The sequence below is a fragment of the Ranitomeya imitator genome, chromosome 5 (genome assembly GCF_032444005.1).
Source record: "Ranitomeya imitator isolate aRanImi1 chromosome 5, aRanImi1.pri, whole genome shotgun sequence".
Taxonomy (NCBI): Eukaryota; Metazoa; Chordata; class Amphibia; order Anura; family Dendrobatidae; genus Ranitomeya; species Ranitomeya imitator.
This window is the reverse complement of record NC_091286.1, coordinates 26888713-26913161: the sequence shown is the minus strand read 5'-3', so window position 1 is coordinate 26913161 and position 24449 is coordinate 26888713. Positions and strand designations below refer to the sequence as shown.

Genomic DNA, 24449 nt, shown 5'->3' with positions numbered 1-24449 from the left:
CCACTCCTCCCTCTTTCCATCCTATCCCTCCCCCTTTCCATCCTATCCTTCCCCGTTCCATCCTATCCCTCCCCCTTTCCATCCTATCCCTCCCCCTTTCCATCCTATCCTTCCCCGTTCCATCCTATCCCTCCCCCTTTCCATCCTATCCCTCCCCCTTTCCATCCTATTCCTCCCCCTTTCCATCCTATCCCTCCCCCTTTCCATCCTATCCCTCCCCCTTTCCATCCTATTCCTCCCCCTTTCCATCCTATCCCTCCCCCTTTCCATCCTATCCTTCCCCGTTCCATCCTATCCCTGCCCCTTTCCTTCCATCCCTGCCCCTTTCCATCCTATCTCTCCCGCATTGCATCCTATCCGTGCCCCTTTCCCTCCATCCCTGCCCCTTTCCATCCTATCCCCCTGTTCTTACATACTAACCCTCCCCCTTTCCACCCCTCCCTCTTTCCATCCTAACCCTCCCCCTTTCCATCCTATCCTTCCCCGTTCCATCCTATCCCTCCCCCTTTCCATCCTATCCTTCCCCGTTCCATTCTATCCTTCCCCGTTCCATCCTATCTCTCCCGCATTCCATCCTATCCCTGCCCCTTTCCATCCTATCCCCCTGTTCTTACATACTAACCCTCCCCCTTTCCACCCCTCCCTCTTTCCATCCTATCCCTCCCCCTTTCCATCCTATCCTTCCCCGTTCCATCCTATCCCTACCCCTTTCCATCCTATCCCTCCCCCTTTCCATCCTATCCTTCCCCGTTCCATCCTATCCCTCGCCCTTTCCATCCTATCCCTCCCCCTTTCCATCCTATTCCTCCCCCTTTCCATCCTATCCCTCCCCCTTTCCATCCTATCCATCCTCCTTTCCATCCTATCCCTCCCCCTTTCCATCCTATCCCTCCCCCTTTCCATCCTATCCTTCCCCGTTCCATCCTATCCCTGCCCCTTTCCTTCTATCCCTGCCCCTTTCCATCCTATCTCTCCCGCATTCCATCACATCCCTTCCTGTTCCACCCTATCACTCCTCCATTACATCCTCCCTCTTTCCTTCCATCCCTCTTTCTTTCCATCCCTCCCTCTTTCCCTCCCTCTTTCCTTCCATCCCTCCCCTATTTCATCCTATATCTCCCCCTTTCCTTCCTGTCCCTCCCTCTTTCCTTCCATCCCTCCCTATTTCCTTCCATCCCTTTCCTATTTCATCCTATCCTTCCCCCTTTCCATCCTATCTCTCCCTCCTTCCTTCCATCCCTCCCTCCTTCCTTCTATTCCTCCCTCCCTCTTTCCTTCCACCCTCCCCTATTTCATCCTCTCTCCCCCTTTCCATCCTATCCCTCCCCATTTCATCCTGTCCCTCCTTTTTCATCCTATTCCTCCCTCCCTCATTCCTTCCATCCCTCATTCCTTCCATCCCTCTTTCCTTCCATCCCTCCCTCTTTCCTTCCATCCCTCCCCCATTTCATCCTATCTTTCCATCCTATCCCTCTCTCTTTCCTTCCATCCCTCCCCCATTTCATCCTATCCCTCACTCTTTCCTTCCATCCTTCCCCCTTTTTATTCTATCCCTCCCTTTCCTTCCATCCCTCCCTCTCTCTTTCCATCTATCCCTCCCTCTTTCCTTTCATCCCTCCCTCTTTCCATCCCTCCCTCTCTCTTTCCATCCCTCCCTCCCTCTTTTCTTCCATCCCTCCCTCCCTCTTTTCTTCCATCCCTCCCTCCCTCTTTTCTTCCATCCATCCATCCCTCCCTCTTTTCTTCCATCCCTCCCTCTTTTCTTCCATCCATCCCTCCCTCCCTCTTTTCTTCCATCCCTCCCTCCCTCTTTTCTTCCATCCCTCCCTCCCTCTTTTCTTCCATCCCTCCCTCTTTTCTTCCATCCCTCCCTCCCTCTTTTCTTCCATCCCTCCCTCTTTTCTTCCATCCCTCCCTCCCTCTTTTCTTCCATCCCTCCCTCCCTCTTTTCTTCCATCCCTCCCTCCCTCTTTTCTTCCATCCATCCATCCCTCCCTCATTTCTCCCATCCCTCCCTCCCTCTTTTCTTCCATCCCTCCCTCCCTCTTTTCTTCCATCCCTCCCTCTTTTCTTCCATCCCTCCCTCCCTCCCTCTTTTCTTCCATCCCTCCCTCCCTCTTTTCTTCCATCCCTCCCTCCCTCTTTTCTTCCATCCCTCCCTCTTTTCTTCCATCCATCCCTCCCTCCCTCTTTTCTTCCATCCCTCCCTCTTTTCTTCCATCCCTCCCTCCCTCTTTTCTTCCATCCCTCCCTCTTTTCTTCCATCCCTCCCTCCCTCTTTTCTTCCATCCCTCCCTCTTTTCTTCCATCCCTCCCTCCCTCCCTCTTTTCTTCCATCCCTCCCTCCCTCTTTTCTTCCATCCCTCCCTCCCTCTTCCATCCATCCATCCCTCCCTCATTTCTCCCATCCCTCCCTCCCTCTTTTCTTCCATCCCTCCCTCTTTTCTTCCATCCCTCCCTCCCTCCCTCTTTTCTTCCATCCCTCCCTCCCTCTTTTCTTCCATCCCTCCCTCCCTCTTTTCTTCCATCCCTCCCTCCCTCTTTTCTTCCATCCATCCATCCCTCCCTCTTTCCTCCCTCCCTCTTTCCATCCCTCCCCCATTTCATTCTATCCCTCCCTCCCTCTTTCCATCCCTCCCTCCCTCTTTCCTCCCTCCCTCTTTCCTTCCATCCGCCTCTCCCTCCCAAGTGGTTCTCTGGCCCAGTTTGGACTTCTTAGGATCCGTTCACACTTAGAGAGTTGACAAACTCTTCCGCACTGCAGGTCATTTTCCGCTCAGACACTTTCCGCCACATGTAGAACATTCCCTCATTATCACATCTGAGGTTCCTTCACCCCCCCGCGTCTTTTGTCCTCTTATAGAATAGCCTGTTTCCCGGCAGCGGGATGACGAGGAGAAACACTTACGTCTGTGAACGCACTACTGATAGACTCAACGCTGTACAGAACGGGAAAGATAGCAGGTGAGTGGCCATGTGTGATCTGTGTGAAGCAGGGGGCTCAGGATGAACAGATGGGGTGATTGCTGTAATACAAGGATCTAGGCCCGGTAGGAGAAGTGGGCATGCTCGCCGTTGCCCAGTAGTGGTGGATTCATCTGTGGGCGCTGATGGAGTAGCGGTGGCAATGACGGTCTGTCAGGCGGAGGATTTTTTCGATTCTCCTTGTAGCCGAGCTGTCATACGGCGATTACACCATTACTCATAGATAATCATCGGCCGCCATCAGGAATTATCATCGATGTCCCTTACACGGCAGATAGTTTTTATTTCTCCCTCTTATTTCTATTTCTTCTTGGTTATTTTAACGTTTCTTTTATTCAAAACTCATTTTGTTTGTTCTTAGGAGGATTATAATAAGAGGAATTTCAGCGCAGAGTTAGAATGAAAAGATGCATCAGAATTATTCATTCATGTAAAATGCAATTATTTACTACAGCGGCCATTTCCAACATTAGGATGACGATGAAAGGAGCGTTGAGGATAATGGGAGTTCTGGTTGTTTTGCAGCTTAACAGAGATGTCTGCGGGCAGCACATCCTCTACGGGGTCCGCAGTCCCCGCCACACGACCGCGTCACCAGAAGTCAATGTCAGCTTCAGGACATCCCATTAAGGTCACCTTACCTACTATCAAAGACGGTACAGAAGGCTTCCGGCCGAGGTATTCACTTTCACTTCTGAAGACGCGTTACAGTGTGTCAGAGCTGAGAAATGACTGCTGTCTGTGTAAGGCTGTGAGGTGTTTTTTTTTCATATAAACAATCTTTATTAAAAAATAAATAGTAATATTGTTTTTACACTGACCTCTGGGGCTTTTTTGTTAGACTCATACTTCCTGTACAATGACTGATATCACCTCTTTATACAGTAGATAAAACACGATCCACCATTCACAATAGATGATGTCACAGCTCACCTCCTCCTCCTGTACAATGACTGATAACACTTCTATATACAGTAGATAACACACGATCCACCATTCACAATAGGTGATGTCACAGCTCACCTCCTCCTCCTGTACAATGACTGATAACACCTCTATATACAGTAGATAAAACACGATCCACCATTCACAATAGGTGATGTCACAGCTCACCTCCTCCTCCTGTACAATGACTGATAACACTTCTATATACAGTAGATAACACACGATCCACCATTCACAATAGGTGATGTCACAGCTCACCTCCTCCTCCTGTACAATGACTGATAACACCTCTATATACAGTAGATAACACAGGATCCACCATATGCAATAGGTGATGTCACAGCTCACCTCCTCCTCCTGTACAATGTCTGAAAACACCTCTATATACAGCGCAAAGCTGTGCACCATATGGCAGTATCCTCTGAGCAAAGTCCTGAACCTATGCAATGTGATAGGATTTTGACTAGAACAGAACGGCAGGAATTCAGACGTCAGAATAGGCTGTGTTTTTACTGTGGTGATTCTGCTCATGTTATCTCTGATTGCCCTAAGCGTACTAAGAGAGTCGCTAGGTCTGTTACCATTAGTACTATACAGCCTAAATTTCTCTTATCTGTGACCCTGATTTGCTCATTGTCGTCCTTTTCTGTCATGGCATTTGTGGATTCAGGCGCTGCCCTGAACTTAATGGACTTAGAATTCGCCAGGCGCTGTGGTTTTTCCTTGCAGCCTTTGCATAGCCCTATTCCTTTGAGGGAGATTGATGCTACACCGCTGGACACAGATGACTATGTACATGGCTCCTGCACATCAGGAAGATTGCCGTTTTCTGGTGTTGCATAACCTGCATGATGTTGTTGTACTGGGTTTTCCATGGTTACAGGAACATAATCCGGTGCTGGATTGGAAAACTATGTCGGTGACTAGTTGGGGTTGTCAAGGGGTACATAGTGACGTTCCTTTGATGTCAATTTCCTCTTCCTCCTCTTCTGAGGTCCCTGAGTTTTTGTCGGATTTCCAGGATGTATTTGATGAGCCCAAGTCCAGTTCCCTTCCTCCGCACAGGGACTGTGATTGTGCTATTAACTTGATTCCTGGTTGTAAGTTCCCTAAGGGCCGACTTTTCAATCTGTCTGTGCCAGAGCATGCCGCCATGCGGAGTTATGTTAAGGAGTCTTTGGAGAAGGGGCATATTCGGCCCTCTTCGTCACCATTGGGAGCGGGTTTCTTTTTTGTTGCTAAGAAGGATGGCTCCTTGAGACCCTGTATTGATTATCGTCTTCTTAATAAGATCACGGTCAAATTCCAATACCCCTTGCCTTTGCTTACTGATTTGTTTGCTCAGATTAAGGGGCTCCTTGAGACCCTGTATTGATTATCGTCTTCTTAATAAGATCACGGTCAAATTCCAATACCCCTTGCCTTTGCTTACTGATTTGTTTGCTCAGATTAAGGGGGCTAGTTGGTTTACTAAGATTGACCTCCGAGGCAGAGGCGTAGCTAGAGCTTTTGCCGCCCGGGGCTGTTCCCGAGTTTGGCGCCCCCCCCCCCCCCCAGCTCAATACACACAAAGGTTACCAAAAATGGTTTTCCTGTTTTGTAGAACTTAAACTGGGCCTAATGGTGTCACCCCCACATGCCACACCTGTGACTTAATACCACCACACCATGACCAGGCCACATAGTGACCGAATAATACTACATACAAGGGACAAATACCACCGCACCATTTCCAGACCACATATTACCACCACATAGTGACTGAATACTACAATACTGATCAGTAATAAAAAAAAAAACACAATACTATCACCATAAGTGCCAGTATTCACAGGAGATCTGTACTTAGTATGCAGTGTCTGTGTAGAGGTAATACAGAGATCACTGGTGACATTATACACAGGACCTCTATATAGTATACAGTGTATAGTGTCAGTGTATAGGTAACACTGACTCACCAGTGACGTCTCTAGGTGAAGTCCTTCATCTTTCATCCAGCACAGACCGCCATCATTCCTTCCAGCCAGGACTCGTTTCTGCAGGAAATAACACAGTTATCTCGAGCTCCGCTTGCAGAACACATTACTTAATTTTTCACAACTTCTACATTACACCACATGAAGAAAAAAAGGTGATATAGTGTCACTCTGCACAGTAACAGGACCGCCCCCCCATTTAAAACAGTATACTCAAAAAATAAAATAAATACATCACTGCAGTAACAATATCCCTTAATTATCCCCTATGGTAATAATATTCCCCACCCTGGCCCCGTTTATCTCATTCCTGGCTCCAGCCATATGTTGTCGTATCCTGCCCTCATGAGTATCCATTCTACCCCATATGATCTCCCCATCCTGCCCCACCAGCCTCCATCGTATCCGTCCTGCCCCATGATCCAATCCTGCCCCGTGTCTCCAATCATGCCCCGTATCTACATTCTGCCCATGCCTCAAGTCCTGCCCCCAGTGTGTCCAGCATATTACCCCCATGTTGTCCAGCAATCTGCCCCAGTGTGTCCAGCATATTACCCCCATGTTGTCCAGCAATCTGCCCCAGTGTGTCCAGCATATTACCCCCAGTGTGTCCAGCAATCTGCCCCAGTGTCCAGCCTTTCCCCAGTGTGTCCAGCAGTCTGCCCCAGTGTGTCCAGCATATTACCCCCAGTGTCCAGCATTGCCCCAGTGTGTCCAGTATATTGCCCCCAGTGTGTCCAGCAATCTGCCCCAGTGTCCAGCATTGCCCCAGTGTGTCCAGAAGTCTGCCCCAGGGTCTCCAGCATTGCCTCAATGTGTCCAGAAATCTGCCCCAGGGTCTCCAGTATTGCCCCAGTGTGTCCAGCAATCTGCCCCAGGGTCTCCAGTATTGCCCCAGTGTGTCCAGCATTCTGCCCCATAGTCTCCTGTACTGCCCCAGTGTGTCCAGCATTCTGCCCCATGGTCTCCAGTATTGCCCCAGTGTGTCCAGCAATCTGCCCCATGGTCTCCTGTATTGCCCCAGTGTGTCCAGCATTCTGCCCCATGGTCTCCAGTATTGCCCCGGTGTGTCCAGCAATCTGCCCCATGGTCTCCAGTATTGCCCCAGTATGTCCAGAAGTCTGCCCCAGGGTCTCCAGCATTGCCTCAATGTGTCCTGAGATCTGCCCCATGGTCTCCAGTATTCAGTGTGTCCAGCAATCTGCCCCATGGTCTCCAGTATTCAGTGTGTCCAGCAATCTGCCCCATGGTCTCCAGTATTCAGTGTGTCCAGCATTCTGCCCCATAGTCTCCTGTACTGCCCCAGTGTGTCCAGCATTCTGCCCCATGGTCTCCAGTATTCAGTGTGTCCAGCAATCTGCCCCATGGTCTCCAGTATTGCCCCAGTGTGTCCAGCATTCTGCCCCATGGTCTCCAGTATTGCCCCAGTGTGTCCAGCATTCTGCCCCATGGTCTCCAGTATTGCCCCAGTGTGTCCAGCAATCTGCCCCATAGTCTCCTGTATTGCCCCAGTGTGTCCAGCAATCTGCCCCATGGTCTCCTGTATTGCCCCAGTGTGTCCAGCAATCTGCCCCATGGTCTCCTGTATTGCCCCAGTGTGTCCAGCAATCTGCCCCATAGTCTCCTGTATTGCCCCAGTGTGTCCAGCAATCTGCCCCATGGTCTCCTGTATTGCCCCAGTGTGTCCAGCATTCTGCCCCATAGTCTCCTGTATTGCCCCAGTGTGTCCAGCAATCTGCCCCATGGTCTCCTGTATTGCCCCAGTGTGTCCAGCAATCTGCCCCATAGTCTCCTGTATTGCCCCAGTGTGTCCAGCAATCTGCCCCATGGTCTCCTGTATTGCCCCAGTGTGTCCAGCAATCTGCCCCATGGTCTCCTGTATTGCCCCAGTGTGTCCAGCATTCTGCCCCATGGTCTCCAGCATTGCCCCAGCCCCAGACAGTCAGAAATAAAGAAAAAAAAAAAAAGTAAAATCCTCACCTCTCCCGTTCCCAGCGCAGGTCCGGTGCAGTCAGCGTCTCTCCGGCTCTGCGACGCTCAGGACAGAGAGGCAGAGCGGCGCGCACAGTAGTGACGTCATCGCGCCCTCTGCTCTGAGACGTCGCAGAGTCAGAGGACGCTGCAGCTGCCGGCGCCGCAGGAACCAGGAGAGGTGAGTATTAGAGCGGGGGGCGGGGGCGGGACCCGGGGGTGGGGGGAGCTGGCCCTGGTCGTGGCGGCGGACGGCGCCGCCCGAAGATTTAAAGGGGCGTCTTTTTTTTTTATTTTTTTTTTATTTTTTATCTTCTTCTCCTGCAGCGCCGGCCGCCCCCAGCATTGTGCCGCCCGGGGCGGACCGCCCCCCCCCGCACCCCCCTTCCTACGCCACTGCTCCGAGGGGCATATAATCTTGTTTGTGTTAAACAGGGTGACGAATGGAAAACTGCGTTTAACACGCCCGAAGGCCATTTTGAATACCTTGTGATGCCATTTGGGCTCTCTAATGCTCCATCTGTGTTCCAGTCTTTCATGCATGATATTTTCCGCAATTATCTTGATAAATTCATGGTCGTATATTTGGATGATATTTTGATTTTTTCCGATGATTGGGAGTCTCATGTGAAGCAGGTCAGGATGGTGTTCCAGATCCTTCGTGATAATGCTTTATTTGTGAAGGGGTCTAAGTGCCTATTCGGAGTTCAGAAAGTCTCTTTTTTGAGTTTTACTTTTTCTCCCTCGTCTATAGAAATGGATCCTGTTAAGGTCCAAGCTATTCATGACTGGATCCAACCCACATCTGTGAAGGGCCTTCAAAAATTTTTGGGCTTTGCTAATTTCTATCGCCGTTTCATTGCCAACTTTTCCAGTGTGGTTAAGCCCCTTACTGATTTGACGAAGAAAGGCGCTGATGTGACGAATTGGTCCTCTGAGGCTGTTGAGGCCTTTCAGGAGCTTAAACGCCGATTTACTTCTGCCCCTGTGTTGCGTCAGCCGGATGTTTCTCTTCCTTTTCAGGTTGAGGTTGATGCTTCTGAGATTGGGGCAGGGGCCGTTTTGTCTCAGAGGGAATCTGATGGTTCTTTGATGAAACCGTGTGCCTTTTTTTCCCAGAAAGTTTTCGCCTGCGGAACGCAATTATGATGTCGGCAATCAGGAGTTGTTGGCTATGAAGTGGGCGTTTGAGGAGTGGCGACATTGGCTTGAGGGAGCTAAGCACTGCGTTGTGGTCCTGACCGATCATAAGAATCTGATTTACCTCAAGTCGGACAAGCGGCTGAATCCTAGACAGGCTCGATGGTCCCTGTTTTTCTCCCGTTTTGATTTTGTGGTCTCGTATCTTCCGAGATCTAAGAATGTTAAGGCTGATGCCCTCTCTAGGAGTTTTTCGCCTGATTCTCCTGGAGTCCTGGAGCCGGTTGGCATTCTTAAGGAGGGGGTGATTCTTTCTGCCATCTCCCCTGATTTGCGGCGGGTGCTTCAGGAATTTCAGGCTGATAGGCCTGACGCTGTCCTGTGGGGAAGCTGTTTGTTCCTGATAGATGGACAAGTAAGGTTATTTCTGAGGTTCATTGTTCAGTGTTGGCTGGTCATCCTGGGATTTTTGGTACCAGAGATTTGGTTGCTAGGTCCTTTTGGTGGCCTTCCTTGTCGCGCGATGTGCGTGCTTTTGTGCAGTCCTGTGGGACTTGCGCCCGGGCCAAGCCTTGCTGTTCCCGCGCTAGTGGGTTGCTTTTGCCTTTGCCGGTCCCTGAGAGGCCCTGGACGCATATTTCCATGGATTTTATTTCGGATCTTCCTGTTTCCCAGAAGATGTCTGTCATCTGGGTTGTTTGTGACCGGTTCTCTAAAATGGTCCATCTGGTACCTTTGCCTAAGTTGCCTTCCTCCTCAGATCTGGTTCCATTATTTTTTCAGCATGTGGTTCGTTTGCATGGCATTCCGGAGAATATTGTCTCTGACAGAGGTTCTCAGTTTGTCTCTAGATTTTGGCCTTTTGTGCTAGGTTGGGCATTGATTTGTCTTTTTCTTCGGCGTTTCATCCTCAGACTAATGGCCAAACTGAGCGAACTAATCAGACCTTGGAGACCTATTTGAGATGCTTTGTGTCTGCTGATCAGGATGATTGGGTGTCTTTCTTGCCGTTGGCCGAGTTTGCCCTTAATAATCGGGCTAGCTCGGCTACTTTGGTTTCACCTTTCTTTTGTAATTTTGGTTTTCATCCTCGTTTTTCTTCTGGGCAGGTTGAGCCTTCTGATTGTCCTGGTGTGGATTCTGTGGTGGACAGGCTGCAGCAGATTTGGACTCATGTGGTGGACAATTTGACGTTGTCTCAGGAAAGGGCTCAACGTTTTGCTAACCGCCATCGGTGTGTTGGTCCCCGGCTTCGTGTGGGGGATTTGGTTTGGTTGTCTTCTCGTCATGTTCCTATGAAGGTTTCTTCCCCTAAGTTTAAGCCTCGGTTTATTGGTCCTTACAAAATTTCTGAAATTATTAATCCGGTGTCTTTTCGTCTGGCTCTTCCAGCCTCTTTTGCCATTCATAATGTTTTCCATAGATCTTTGTTGCGGAGATATGTGGTGCCCGTTGTTCCATCGGTTGACCCTCCTGCCCCGGTGTTGGTTGAGGGAGAGTTGGAATATGAGGTTGAGAAGATTTTGGATTCTCGTTTTTCGAGGCGGAGGCTTCAGTATCTTGTCAAGTGGAAGGGTTATGGCCAGGAGGATAATTCTTGGGTTGTTGCCTCCGATGTCCATGCTACCGATTTGGTTCGTGCTTTTCATTTGGCTCGTCCTGATCGGCCTGGGGGCTCTGGTGAGGGTTCGGTGACCCCTCCTCAAGGGGGGGGGGTACTGTTGTGAATTCCGTTCTTGGGCTCCCTCCGGTGGTTGTAAGTGGCACTTTTGTGAGTTCTGCTCTTGGGCTCCCTCTTGTGGTTTCAAGTGGTATGGCTGCTCCTTGGAGTTAGCTGTCATCAGCTGCCTCCACTTATCGTCTCTTCTGCTCTGCTATTTAGGCCTGGCTGTTCCTTCAGCCAGTGCCACTTGTAAATGGTTCCTGGTTGGATTCACATCTCTTTGGATTTCCCTGTTATCCTGACCAGTTCAGCAAAGCTAAGTTTTTGCTTGCGCTTTTCTGTTCACAGATTGTGGACTTATCCGTTCAGTGCTTTCTATGTTTGTCCAGCGTTATCAGTATGAATTAATTCTGTCTTGCTGGAAGCTCTGGGAGGCAGATTTACCCTCCACACCTTTAGTCAGGTGTGGAGATTTTTTTGTAAACTCTGCGTGGATTTTTGTAGTGTTTAATACTGACCGCACAGTATTCCATCCTGTCCTATCTATCAAGCTAGACTGGCCTCCTGTGCTACATCCTGGTTTCATTCTGTGTATGTCTTTTCCCTCTCCACTCACAGTCATTATTTGTGGGGGGCTAATCTATCCTTTGGGGATTTTCTCTGAGGCAAGATAGTTTTCCTGCTTCTTTCTTCAGGGGTAGTTAGCTCTTAGGCTGTGACGAGATGCCTAGGGAGAGTTAGGAGCATCCCACGGCTACTTCTAGTGTTGTGTTGAGCTTAGGGACTGCGGTCAGTACAGTTACCACTTCCCTCAGAGCTCGTTCCATATTGCTCCTAGACCACCGCATCATAACACAGTAGATAACACAGGATCCACCATTCACAATAGGTGATGTCACAGCTCACCTCCTCCTCCTGTACAATGACTGATAACACCTCTATATATAACCAACACACAAGAAATATCCTCATGAGGTAACTCTGATCCCTCCATCTATAAACTAGTGGGCACCAATAGAGAAATATGAAGAGACTGGATCTCAATTCTGTTTCCAATAAAAACAATACTTTTATTACAAAAATATATTAAGAACAACATTAAACATACAATAACATGGTGAGATTCAATTAATGAACATTGCGGTGTCCTAACAGAGCCAGGGACCGAAGTGGCTCCCCACTTAGTCACTGTGTGTGGAACACAAATGTATAACCACATATATACACTGGTACGTAAACCATGCCGATGATAAGGCTAGCCCACAGTATTACAAAAAGTATATACCTGGATCGTCTTGCTATACATAAGAAACAATCTGACCTTAAGTTGTCATAAGGCTAGCAAGGCCATCACGATTAGTCGTATATAATAATCTATAATAATAATAATCTTTATTTTTATATAGCGCTAACATATTCCGCAGCGCTTTACAGTTTGCACACATTATCATCGCTGTCCCCGATTGGGCTCACAATCTAGAATTCCTATCAGTATGTCTTTGGAATGTGGGAGGAAACCGGAGTGCCCGGAGGAAACCCACGCAAACACGGAGAGAACATACAAACTCTTTGCAGATGTTGTCCTGGGTGGGATTGGAACCCAGGACCCCAGCGCTGCAAGGCTGCTGTGCTAACCACTGCGCCACCGTGCTGCCCACCTCTATATATATATTTACCTCTATATATAGTAGATAACACAGGATCCTCCATTCACAATAGGTCATGTCACAGCTCACCTCCCCCTCCTGTACAATGACTGATAACACCTCTATATACAGTAGATAACACAGGATCTAACATTCACAATAGGTGATGTCACAGCTCACCTCCTCCTCCTGTACAATGACTGATAACTCCTCTATATACAGTAGATAACACAGGATCCAACATTCACAATAGGTGATGTCACAGCTCACCTCCTCCTCCTGTACAATGACTGATAACACCTCTATATACAGTAGATAACACAGGATCCACCATTCACAATAGGTGATGTCACAGCTCACCTCCTCCTCCTCCTGTACAATGACAGATAACACCTCTATATACAGTAGATAACACAGGATCCACCATTCACAATAGGTGATGTCACAGCTCACCTCCTTCCCCTTTCACAGTGATTTTTGGACACGCTCATTAGATGCTTCAACACAAAAGACAGGACAGAATCATTTTATTGCAGCTAATGTACATGTAGATTGCGATAATAAAACGAAAGCCCCAGTGATCAGTGTTAAACATTGTTCATTTTATTTTTTAATGCAGATTATGACAATGGGAAAAAAATACATTGACAAACAATTTGTTTAAAATTAGTTGTAACACAAGTTTGATTTAAACAGTAATTATTTGTGTGATGACACATTCCCTTTAAGGACTATCCTATTTAGAGTTTTCTTTAACTTTGGTGATCTGATATTGATGACGTTTCCTTAGAAAATGTTGTCAATATCTTATTTCTTGACCGCCCCTTTAGCAATTGGAGAAAAAAGCCACCATTACTATTGTGTCTGAAATATATAGATGACGCTCCGGTAGGGCCTACTATGTGAATGTTGTTTGTAGACATGGAGACCATCTTCAGGCCATTGACTCCTAAGGGGAAGGGGCTATGGATCGACATAAGAAGACCCATCCCTCTGTCAATCAGTTTATGTGCCATGGTTATTATTCACAGCAGCATCTAAGGGTTTAAGAGGACTGTTCAAACCAGGCACTCAGTGCACCCTTGGTGTGGCCTGAATTTCAGCGCAACGTCCTACCTACTTGTTTTCCATCCAGCTCCGCCTCTTTTTCTTTGATTGACAGCTCAGGTTTTACACAAGCCAGAGAAGGGGGCAGAGTTTAATGGGAAAACAACAAGGAGGACAGGTGCCCTGAACTGATTGGGAACCCCAAGAGGGCAACGAGCGCCTGTACTTAGTTTGCACACTAATTTTATGCTGGTTATCGGGGCAGGATGTTAACGGCATATCACCGTCGGTTGATTTTCAGCAGGATGCCTCCATAAACTTAATTTTTATTCAGTTACTTCTTGTATCAGGGTTTTTACTGAACTCCAGACCTGTTGTATGGGTGTCAGAAACACTAACAGTGAGCACAGGCTGCACTGCTGTCTATGGGAGGAGTCTAGATACCGCGTTTTTATTCTTTTTCACAAACTGTTGAACATGTGATTTTCAGCGGGATGCCTCCATAAATTTTTACTGAGACTCAAACCCTGGACCTGCTGTATGAGAGTCAGAAACACTAACAGTGAGCACAGGCTGCACTGCTGTCTATGAGAGAAGTCTAGATACCGCATTATTATTATTTTTTACCGACCATTGAACATATGATCTTCAGCAGGATGCCTCCATAAATTTTTACTGAGACTCAAACCCTGGACCTGCTTTATGGGAGTCAGAAACACTAACAGTGAGCACAGGCTGCACTGCTATCTATGAGATGAGTCTAGATACTGCATTATTATTCTTTTTCGCAGACCGTTGAACTTGTGATTTTCAGCGGGATGCCTCCATAAATTTAACTTTTATTCAGTCGCTTCTTCTACCAAGGTTTTTAACTCAGGACCATCTGTATGGGAGTCAGAAACACTAACAGTGAGCACAGACTGCACTGCTGTCTGAGAGGCGTCTAGATACCGCATTATTATTCTTTTTCACAGACTGTTGAACATGTGAGTTTCAGTGTCATGCCTCCATAAATTTTATTTTTATTCAGTCGCTTCTTCTACTGAGGTTTTTACTAAGACTCGAACTCAGGACCTTCTGTATGGAAGTCAGAAACACTAACAGTGAGCACAGGCTGCACTGCTGCCTAAGGGAGGTGTCTAGATACCACATTATTATTCCTTTTCACAGACTATTGAACATGTGATTTTCAGCGGGATGCCTCCATAAATTTTTACTGAGACTCAAACCCTGGACCTGCTGTATGGGAGACAGAAACACTAACAGTGAGCACATGCTGCACTGCTGTCAGTGAGAGGAGTCTAGATACCTCAGCGGTATTTTTTCACAGATATATAGCGCTTACAATAATTCACTTTATTGAAGAAGCAACAGGAAACAGTCAGTAAGCAGACTAAAGAAGCAACAGGAAACAATCAGTGAGCAGACTAAAGAAGCGAAAGGAAACGGTCAGTAAGCAGACTAAAGAAGCGACAGGAAACAGTCAGTAAGCAGACTAAAGAAGTGACAGGAAACAGTCAGTAAGCAGACTAAAGAAGTGACAGGAAACAGTCAGTAAGCAGACTAAAGAAGCGACAGGAAACAGTCAGTAAGCAGACTACAGAAGCGACAGGAAACAGTCAGTAAGCAGACTACAGAAGCGACAGGAAACAGTCAGTAAGCAGACTAAAGAAGCGACAGGAAACAGTCAGTAAGCAGGCCGCTATTACTCCACCCGCACGAATCTAACAGATCTATAAATTATTTCACAGCAGTGCGAACCAGCGAGTACCGGCCACGTCGCCTTCTGCTCACAGTATTAGTACAACTACCCCGGACCGGACTCGATTTCCTCGCGGAAGCACCAGTCGGAGCACTTTCCACGGAGAGCAGCTCAGGGATCGTCGCACTGCTACATACAACGGACCACCGGCATCGCCTGCCCACGAGACCACCCAGTTCTCTCACACCAGGAGGGGGACGTCCACCGGTATTATCAGCAAGATTACCTCCAAGTTTGTGCGAAGGTAAATAGCCAAGATGGGCAGATGAATGATGCCGATGGGGAACCTGGATAGTCAGCCGGGGGCGGCCCGTTTGTGGTCTAAACCATCTCATTCCTGCCCCCGTTGTGCCGAGAAATCGACAAAAATTAATGTTGGTCCAGCTAGTAACACGGCCGCCTCCGTATTATGCAGTCACAATAAGGGGTTAAATATTTAGTATTAGCTGCAATTGCCATAGTCAAGACTTGGTTTGATATAATAAAACAAAAATATGGGGGGCAAGCTCCGTGGGTGGTAGTCGGTGAGCTCAGTGTACATCTGTATTTAGTGGAAATCTGAGAGCAGCATGATGTAGGGGCAGAGAGCCTGACTCCAGTGATGTGTCACTTACTAGGTTGTGTGCTGTAGTTTCAATACAATCACTGTTTTATCAGCAGGAGATTAATACAACAGGACTAGATGTCACGAGCCAGACAGTCCAGCTAATCTGTGCCACCCCGCCCCTACTTCATGCTGCCCTCAGATTCCAGAGCAAAACCTGCTGACAATTTTATTTTAAGCAAAAGGAATATCCAGGTTCTTAATCCATATGGGGATTATATATACTATTCTGCTGATTGTGTCATTGTGTGTGTGTGTGTGTACATCACTTACCCTGTACTGATCCCGAATAATGTGCAGTATGTTACACAGTGACTGTGCCAGCAGAATAGTGAGTGCAGCTCTGGAGTATAATACAGGATGTAACTCAGGATTAGTAATGTAATGTATGTACACAGTGACTGCACCAGCAGAATGAGTGCAGCTCTGGAGTATAATACAGGAGGTAACTCAGGATCAGTAATGTAATGTATGTACACAGTGACTGCACCAGCAGAATAATGAGTGCAGCTCTGGAGTATAATACAGGAGGTAACTCCGGATCTGTAATGTAATGTATGTACACAGTGACTGCACCAGCAGAATAATGAGTGCAGCTCTGGAGTATAATACAGGAGGTAACTCAGGATCAGTAATGTAATGTATGTACACAGTGACTGCACCAGCAGAATAGTGAGTGCAGCTCTGGAGTATAATACAGGAGGTAACTCAGGATCAGTAATGTAATGTATGTACACAGTGACTGCACCAGCAGAATAGTGAGTGCAGCTCTGGAGTATAATACAGGAGGTAACTCAGGATCAGTAATGTAATGTATGTAGACAGTGACTGCACCAGCAGAATAGTGAGTGCAGCTCTGGAGTATAATACAGGAGGTAACTCAGGATCAGTAATGTAATGTATGTAGACAGTGACTGCACCAGCAGAATAGTGAGTGCAGCTCTGGAGTATAATACAGGAGGTAACTCAGGATCAGTAATGTAATGTATGTACACAGTGACTGCACCAGCAGAATAGTGAGTACAGCTCTGGGGTATAATACAGGAAGGAACCTTACTCCCCTCTCGTCTGATGTGGATATGCCCTGTAATGGTCGCCATGTAGGAGTATTAGTGTGTGGAGTATAATTTTGCTGCTATAGGTCATGGTAATGTTGCTTATTACAATTACTGGGGCGCTGCACTATACTTACGAGCTCGAGGACTCGCTGCTATTTTGCAGTCGCCACGTAAAAGCCAAAAGTCCGGAATCTTTTTTGTACACGATCCGGAAGCTTTTGTTTTCTTGCTGAACGTGACTGGGCTTGACTCAGGATGTGTGCGAGGGTTAATGGGGTTTTCCTCCAGTGGAAATGCTCTTTGGGAGTGATCCTCCTTTATGAGCTTGCACTAGAGCTGATTTCAGGCGAGAGACGGGTCGTCCTCACGTTTCAGCTTGTTGAGTATCGGCTCCAATCTTCTCCCTTAATTCAATAATTGCAAACCAAGACTTGTCTATGGCCGGTCGCCAGAGGGTGTGAGGTTCTTGTGACATCTGTTTTCCATGTTTGTGGCTCATCATTGAATCTGAACCTTGACTTTGTTTTGAGGGATCCGAGTGAAGTTGAAGCGAGCGGCAGAACGGAGACCACAAGGTGAGGAGCTGTCCTATTTCCCTCCCCTCGGGCTGCTATTCTGCGCTGTCCATCTGCTTTTCCTGTCTCGTCAGTGTGTGCATTCTGCACCTCGACAACATGGCCGAGCTTACATATGTATACAAGCCACCACGGCTACTTAGGCTACAGATATAACATGCTAACATATTGCACATAAAATGTATTTACGGGCTGGCAAACTAGGCAGTTGCCTATGGTCTCTGTTTCCTGCGGCTTCCTAGGTAAGGATTCCCTGGAATAACCCAAATTTACCACTGGCCTCTTCAATTCCCTAAACCACCAAGAAACGGAATAGTAACCCTTTCATGGGTGGGATCGGCCGGCAGTCTGTTGTATATGGGTGGGCCTGAAGACTCCAGGAGATAAGTCACTCCCAGAGGAGTCTGTAATCTAGCGTCCCTGTGTATATGGCGAAGTCAAGGAAAATTGCTGCAAAAAAAAAAAAATATATAAAACCGTGTGCAACACTAAAGTCGTTTTTGTATTACACTTTACAACACTGACAAATGGGTGTGACTTTAAATTTGCCTTCTGTGCAAATTGTATTTATGTTTTACTATAGTTTATTAAAAAAAAAAAAATTATCACTTCACTCTTACTTTTTATTCACTAATTAATACAGAGCTCCAAATTCTCTGCCAAAAAACCCTTAATAAATGATAAAGTTCTATCATCTTCAGCAACCACTAGGGGGAGCATTTTTGCAATTTACTGCTTGTTAACATTTTCATCCGTTCCTGAGATATTAACACTTCTTTTGTTTACAGCTCGTTCCCTAGGAGACCGACCACCGGCAGAACAGGCGCACTGCTTACCTGCTCTTTTCTTTTGAGCTGCTCTAAAAAAAAAAAAACTGCCAGGATCGCTGGAGCACATGGTTGCCTCCTAATCCTGGACCAACTGCAGGCAGTGCTTATAACCTAGCCAGCAGCAGTGGTCGGTCTCCTAGGCAACCATCTGTAAACAATAAAAAAAAGTATTCTCAACCAATGACCACACTGGCGCTGCACTGCTATGAATCCAAGAGGAGAGAGGGAAAGAACAAATAAATAAAAATTACAGGAAAGCAGCTGGTACTTAGGCAGGGGTTGTGCCGACCTCTGTCAATAAACTAAATAGCAATGAACAAACACAAAAAAATACCGCGCTATAACCGCCCCTCTAAGGAGGCTACTAGTGCATGAATACCCTATTGGTATATACAGTGGGGCAAAAAAGTATTTAGTCAGTCAGCAATAGTGCAAGTTCCACCACTTAAAAAGATGAGAGGCGTCTGTAATTTACATCATAGGTAGACCTCAACTATGGGAGACAAACTGAGAAAAAAAAATCCAGAAAATCACATTGTCTGTTTTTTTAACATTTTATTTGCATATTATGGTGGAAAATAAGTATTTGGTCAGAAACAAAATTTCATCTCAATACTTTGTAATATATCCTTTATTGGCAATGACAGAGGTCAAACGTTTTCTGTAAGTCTTCACAAGGTTGCCACACACTGTTGTTGGTATGTTGGCCCATTCCTCCATGCAGATCTCCTCTAGAGCAGTGATGTTTTTGGCTTTTCGCTTGGCAACACGAACTTTCAACTCCCTCCAAAGGTTTTCTATAGGGTTGAGATCTGGAGACTGGCTAGGCCACTCCAGGACCTTGAAATGCTTCTTACGAAGCCACTCCTTCGTTGCCCTGGCGGTGTGCTTTGGATCATTGTCATGTTGAAAGACCCAGCCACGTTTCATCCTCAATGCCCTTGCTGATGGAAGGAGGTTTGCACTCAAAATCTCACGATACATGACCCCATTCATTCTTTCATGTACCCGGATCAGTTGTCCTGGCCCCTTTGCAGAGAAACAGCCCCAAAGCATGATGTTTCCACCACCATGCTTTACAGTAGGTATGGTGTTTGATGGATGCAACTCAGTATTCTTTTTCCTCCAAACACGACAAGTTGTGTTTCTACCAAACAGTTCCAGTTTGGTTTCATCAGAACATAGGACATTCTCCCAAAACTCCTCTGGATCATCCAAATGCTCTCTAGCAAACTTCAGACGGGCCCGGACATGTACTGGCTTAAGCAGTGGGACACGTCTGGCACTGCAGGATCTGAGTCCATGGTGGCGTAGTGTGTTACTTATGGTAGGCCTTGTTACATTGGTCCCAGCTCTCTGCAGTTCATTCACTAGGTCCCCCCGCGTGGTTCTGGGATTTTTGCTCACCGTTCTTGTGATCATTCTGACCCCACGGGGTGGGATTTTGCGTGGAGCCCCAGATCGAGGGAGATTATCAGTGGTCTTGTATGTCTTCCATTTTCTAATTATTGCTCCCACTGTTGATTTCTTCACTCCAAGCTGGTTGGCTATTGCAGATTCAGTCTTCCCAGCCTGGTGCAGGGCTACAATTTTGTTTCTGGTGTGCTTTGACAGCTCTTTGGTCTTCACCATAGTGGAGTTTGGAGTTAGACTGTTTGAGGGTGTGCACAGGTGTCTTTTTAAACTGATAACAAGTTTAAACAGGTGCCATTACTACAGGTAATGAGTGAAGGAAAGAGGAGACTCTTAAAGAAGAAGTTACAGGTCTGTGAGAGCCAGAAATCTTGATTGTTTGTTTCTGACCAAATACTTATTTTCCACCATAATATACAAATAAAATGTTAAAAAAACAGACAATGTGATTTTCTGGATTTTTTTTTCTCAGTTTGTCTCCCATAGTTGAGGTCCACCTATGATGTAAATTACAGACGCCTCTCATCTTTTTAAGTGGTGGAACTTGCACTATTGCTGACTGACTAAATACTTTTTTGCCCCACTGTATAAGACCAACTGGCTGCGGGCCCAAAGTGAAAGTGAAAGTACAAATAAAGTGCACGCTTATATTATGCCCCTAATTGGCACCTGGTTCCACAGCACAATCTAGCTCCAACAGTATTAATATTTACTCACATCTACCTGCTTAAGGGTAGAGAATTACCTACTTCAACCGCCGGGTTGATGAGGCTGGCGTGCAGGGGTCCCGTGGCGTTCCTATACAGCGGGTGGGGCGGAAGAAATGCTTGGGCCGCAGGGTGGATGTGACCGGCGTGCAGGGTTGCTGCGCCGCTCCGGATCAGCGGGTAGGACGGAGGAGGTGTGGGCGGTGCAGAGCCAGCGGCGCCCCGGCCGGTAGCGATACTGGATGCACGCAAGAAACAGGACGGTGGCCGATACCAGTCGGCCACTCGACCTGGCAGTGACGTCACTAGCTATGGAAGCAGCGAAGGGTCAGTTTCAACCAACGCGTTTCGAGGTGGGACGCACCTCTTCGTCAGGGTTACGGACCCTTCCCTGTGAAGCCACATATATTGATGTAAACTAATTACCTCCGCCCCCTCACCTTAACCCTTTGCAAGCCTGATTAACCTATCGGTATATTGTGAGCTGTCCTTCATAGATACTCTTTCCTATTAATGAGGTCAATCGGTCCTTTTTATTGATCTAATAATATATATAAAAAAGAGAGCTAAATTTTATTACCATACATTTAAGACTACAAATAGACAACAATAAATAATAATAGCTATAAATACTATAAATACTAAAAATACTATAAAAATGCACATACGTGCAATTGGTTGAGTGAACAGTAATTCATTAAATGAATTACTGTTCACTCAACCAATTGCACCCTTCGCTGCTTCCATAGCTAGTGACGTCACTGCCAGGTCGAGTGGCCGACTGGTATCGGCCACCGTCCTGTTTCTTGCGTGCATCCAGTATCGCTACCGGCCGGGGCGCCGCTGGCTCTGCACCGCCCACACCTCCTCCGTCCTACCCGCTGATCCGGAGCGGCGCAGCAACCCTGCACGCCGGTCACATCCACCCTGCGGCCCAAGCATTTCTTCCGCCCCACCCGCTGTATAGGAACGCCACGGGACCCCTGCACGCCAGCCTCATCAACCCGGCGGTTGAAGTAGGTAATTCTCTACCCTTAAGCAGGTAGATGTGAGTAAATATTAATACTGTTGGAGCTAGATTGTGCTGTGGAACCAGGTGCCAATTAGGGGCATAATATAAGCGTGCACTTTATTTGTACTTTCACTTTCACTTTGGGCCCGCAGCCAGTTGGTCTTATATATACCAATAGGGTATTCATGCACTAGTAGCCTCCTTAGAGGGGCGGTTATAGCGCGGTATTTTTTTGTGTTTGTTCAATAAAAAAAAGTTTTAATATCTCGAGAACGGCTGCAAATTTTAATAAGCAGTAAATTGCAAAAGTGTTTGTTTTTACAAGCTTTATCCGTTAATACCCATCACTGCATGAGATGATTGAATGCCTTTTTTTTTTGCCTCAGGAGCACCTCCGGGGAGCCAAGAGAGAGCCAAAAAGAAGAGCCAAAAGATTCCAAGCCTCGTTCTCTGCGCTTCACCTGGAGCATGAAGACCACCAGTTCGATGGACCCCAATGATATGATGAGGGAGATACGCAAGGTCTTGGATGCCAACAATTGCGATTACGAGCAGAAGGAGAGATTCCTGCTGTTCTGCGTGCACGGCGACGCTCGACAGGACAGTCTGGTACAGTGGGAGATGGAGGTGTGTAAACTTCCACGTCTGTCCCTCAATGGGGTGCGCTTCAAGAGAATATCCGGGACCTCCATCGCCTTTAAGAACATTGCGTCCAAGATTGCAAACGAGCTTAAATTGTGAAAATCTCGGTTTCCATGCAACGTACAACATCCGAATGTACAACTGGGAAAAAACAACAAAAAACTCCACTGTCGGGGGGCAGAATCGAACTTCTCTACCAGTAACGGGCATTACATCTTTTGGCTGGCACGCTCCCCCCTTCCCTTATGTTACCGATAATGCCCTTACTGCAATAAGGTTATACTGAATTCTCCCATCAGTTGTACATTGAGAAATTCCGAATTCCGTAAATAAGCAGCCCGGTCACGTGGCTTGTACAGCGAACCCCCGGAGGACACTCGCCACTCGGCCTATGTGGATAGGATTGTAAAATAGACGATTGATTGCTTTGCAAAAAAAAAAGAAAAAAAACAAAAAAGCTGATCTTGTATAGCTGGGTTTTAGTTTTCTGTACAGACGTCTACGTTCGGTGTTTCGTTCCGATCACCACTTTCTTCCTTATTGTTTCAATTATTCTACATTTTTATTTTTTACTTTTTTGGGGAGGGGAGGATTTATTTATTTTTTTTTAGTTTTTAACTCGTTCAAACCCAACAATTCTCATGACTGGAGAACCTCTCGACAAGCCCCAGACTCCACCAGAGAATTATCTTATCCCTTTTAAACCCACCCAAAGATGTGTACAGTATATTAGATGTACCTGGCAGTGTTTAGAGAGAGATAAAGACAATTATGACGACAGTGTTAAAGGAAATTTAAAAGAAATTTCTATGTAAAAACCTTAGAGAATATTTTTGTTTCAAGTCAAGATTATCGGCACGTTTCTTTGACTCTAGAACGGAGGTCCTAGGTCCAAATGCTGCTCTGCTTTGTATGGTTGAGAGTTTGGGGTGCAGCCTGTTCCCCCCCCGATCCCGCCATATCATGTGTTACATTCACTTCCGTAACTGTTATAGTTTTTTTTTTTTTTAGATTTTTGCAATTAACTCCAATTATTTCCCCCCCCCCACCCGGGGACCCCCAACGTCATCGGGTGTTGGGTTTCGAGGCACAGATATCAAGGGGACATCACAGAATGCTAAGCAGAATCATTTGCATTTTTCACAGTCGGGACCCTCAGGGTCAAGTAGGTTTTTGGGTCAAAGTTTTTACACCTCAGCCCTCGCGGACCGTAATGAATGAACTTCCCGTGACTATACGAATACACTGGAGCTTGAAGCTGAGCCAGCGTCTAGATATCAGTATGAGCTTCATAAATCTAAACGTTACAATCAAAAATGTAGGTCAATTTGCTTATACATAGAAATAAAAGCCTTAGACCAGGGATAAAAAAAACAAGAAAAACAATTTCTTTAAAAAAAAACAGCACCACACCTGTCTGCAGGTTGGATGTGGTATTGCAGCTCACCCCCATTGAAGTGAATAAGGGATGAGCTGCAGTACCTGAGAACGACCACTACATGGTGTACGCAGCCAGAAAAGCACAGCTCCATGCACCATGTAGTGGCCATTCTTGGGTACTGCAGCTCATCCCAATGAGTTTGATCCGCAGTATCTACCCAAACACCATCGGAGCCGCAAACAGCTTAATGCTGGGGGTGCCACACTAATTTTGATGTATCCTAAGGATAGGCCGTCATTATCCACGTACTGGACAAACCCCTTTAAAAGAGATGTGAACAATGCTGACATGGAAGGATATATTGGAACTTTTAAAAAAAAAGGTTCCAAATCATTTAACAGTGCTCTCTTGGACTTTTATAAATAAAGTTGATTGAATAGAGCAGTCTATTTGCTCACAATTTGTAATATTTGGTCCCCCAAAATAGTGCGAACAAGCATGGGAAGATCAAAAAGTAGCAAAGCACGCGAGATCAGTCATACGACGGACGCCACCAGCTCCGAAAGAATTTATAGCGGGATTCCTAGATATTTACATAAATTATAGTGCTGCGCGCCTCTCCATTCTGCCAGTCCCATCTGATGGAATCGTCCTTTAAGGGATTATCCCACTTTGGGAACCATTTTTTTTTTTTTTTTACATAAATGCTTGTATTTTTGGCTACAAATCATTTTCTCAATTCGGTTTTATTAAAATTTTTGCACGGTTTGCCTTCTATAGCCGCTGTCTAGGGCTTGACGGGGAGTTTGTACCTGTTTTATCTTGTCTTTTTCTGGACTCTTTTCAGCTGATTTATGACCGCAGTTTAATGTTGCTGGGAAACAAAAATGATTTTTAGCCTTTAAATACAAACATTTAGGTAAAAATACAAAACAACCCTCTCATGGTCTTTCAATCAACTTTATTTATAAAAGGTCTAGAGAACTGTTTTAAGGCCTCCTTCACACATACGACGTTAAGGGAGGCTCTGTCCTCACCGGGGCTTCATTCATAGCCTCCTCTCGAATTTCAGCTCGAATTCTGACATCAAGA

General features: G+C 46.5%; 1 protein-coding gene across 2 annotated transcripts in view; it reads left to right on the top strand.

The window, feature by feature from the left end:
• Positions 1 to 22445, top strand: part of MARK1 (microtubule affinity regulating kinase 1) — a 165594-nt gene extending 143149 nt beyond the window's left edge. Inside the window, exons 14-18 of one of the 2 annotated variants that reach the window (XM_069768471.1) lie at positions 2864 to 2964; positions 3511 to 3663; positions 15125 to 15379; positions 17328 to 17372; positions 21721 to 22445. In XM_069768471.1, coding sequence (XP_069624572.1) covers positions 2864 to 2964; positions 3511 to 3663; positions 15125 to 15379; positions 17328 to 17372; positions 21721 to 22075 — 909 coding nt within the window. In that variant the 3' untranslated portion in view covers positions 22076 to 22445. The remainder of the gene's footprint in view (positions 1 to 2863; positions 2965 to 3510; positions 3664 to 15124; positions 15380 to 17327; positions 17373 to 21720) is intronic. The other variant, XM_069768472.1, reaches the window with a different exon arrangement.
• Positions 22446 to 24449: the final 2004 nt, after the last annotated feature.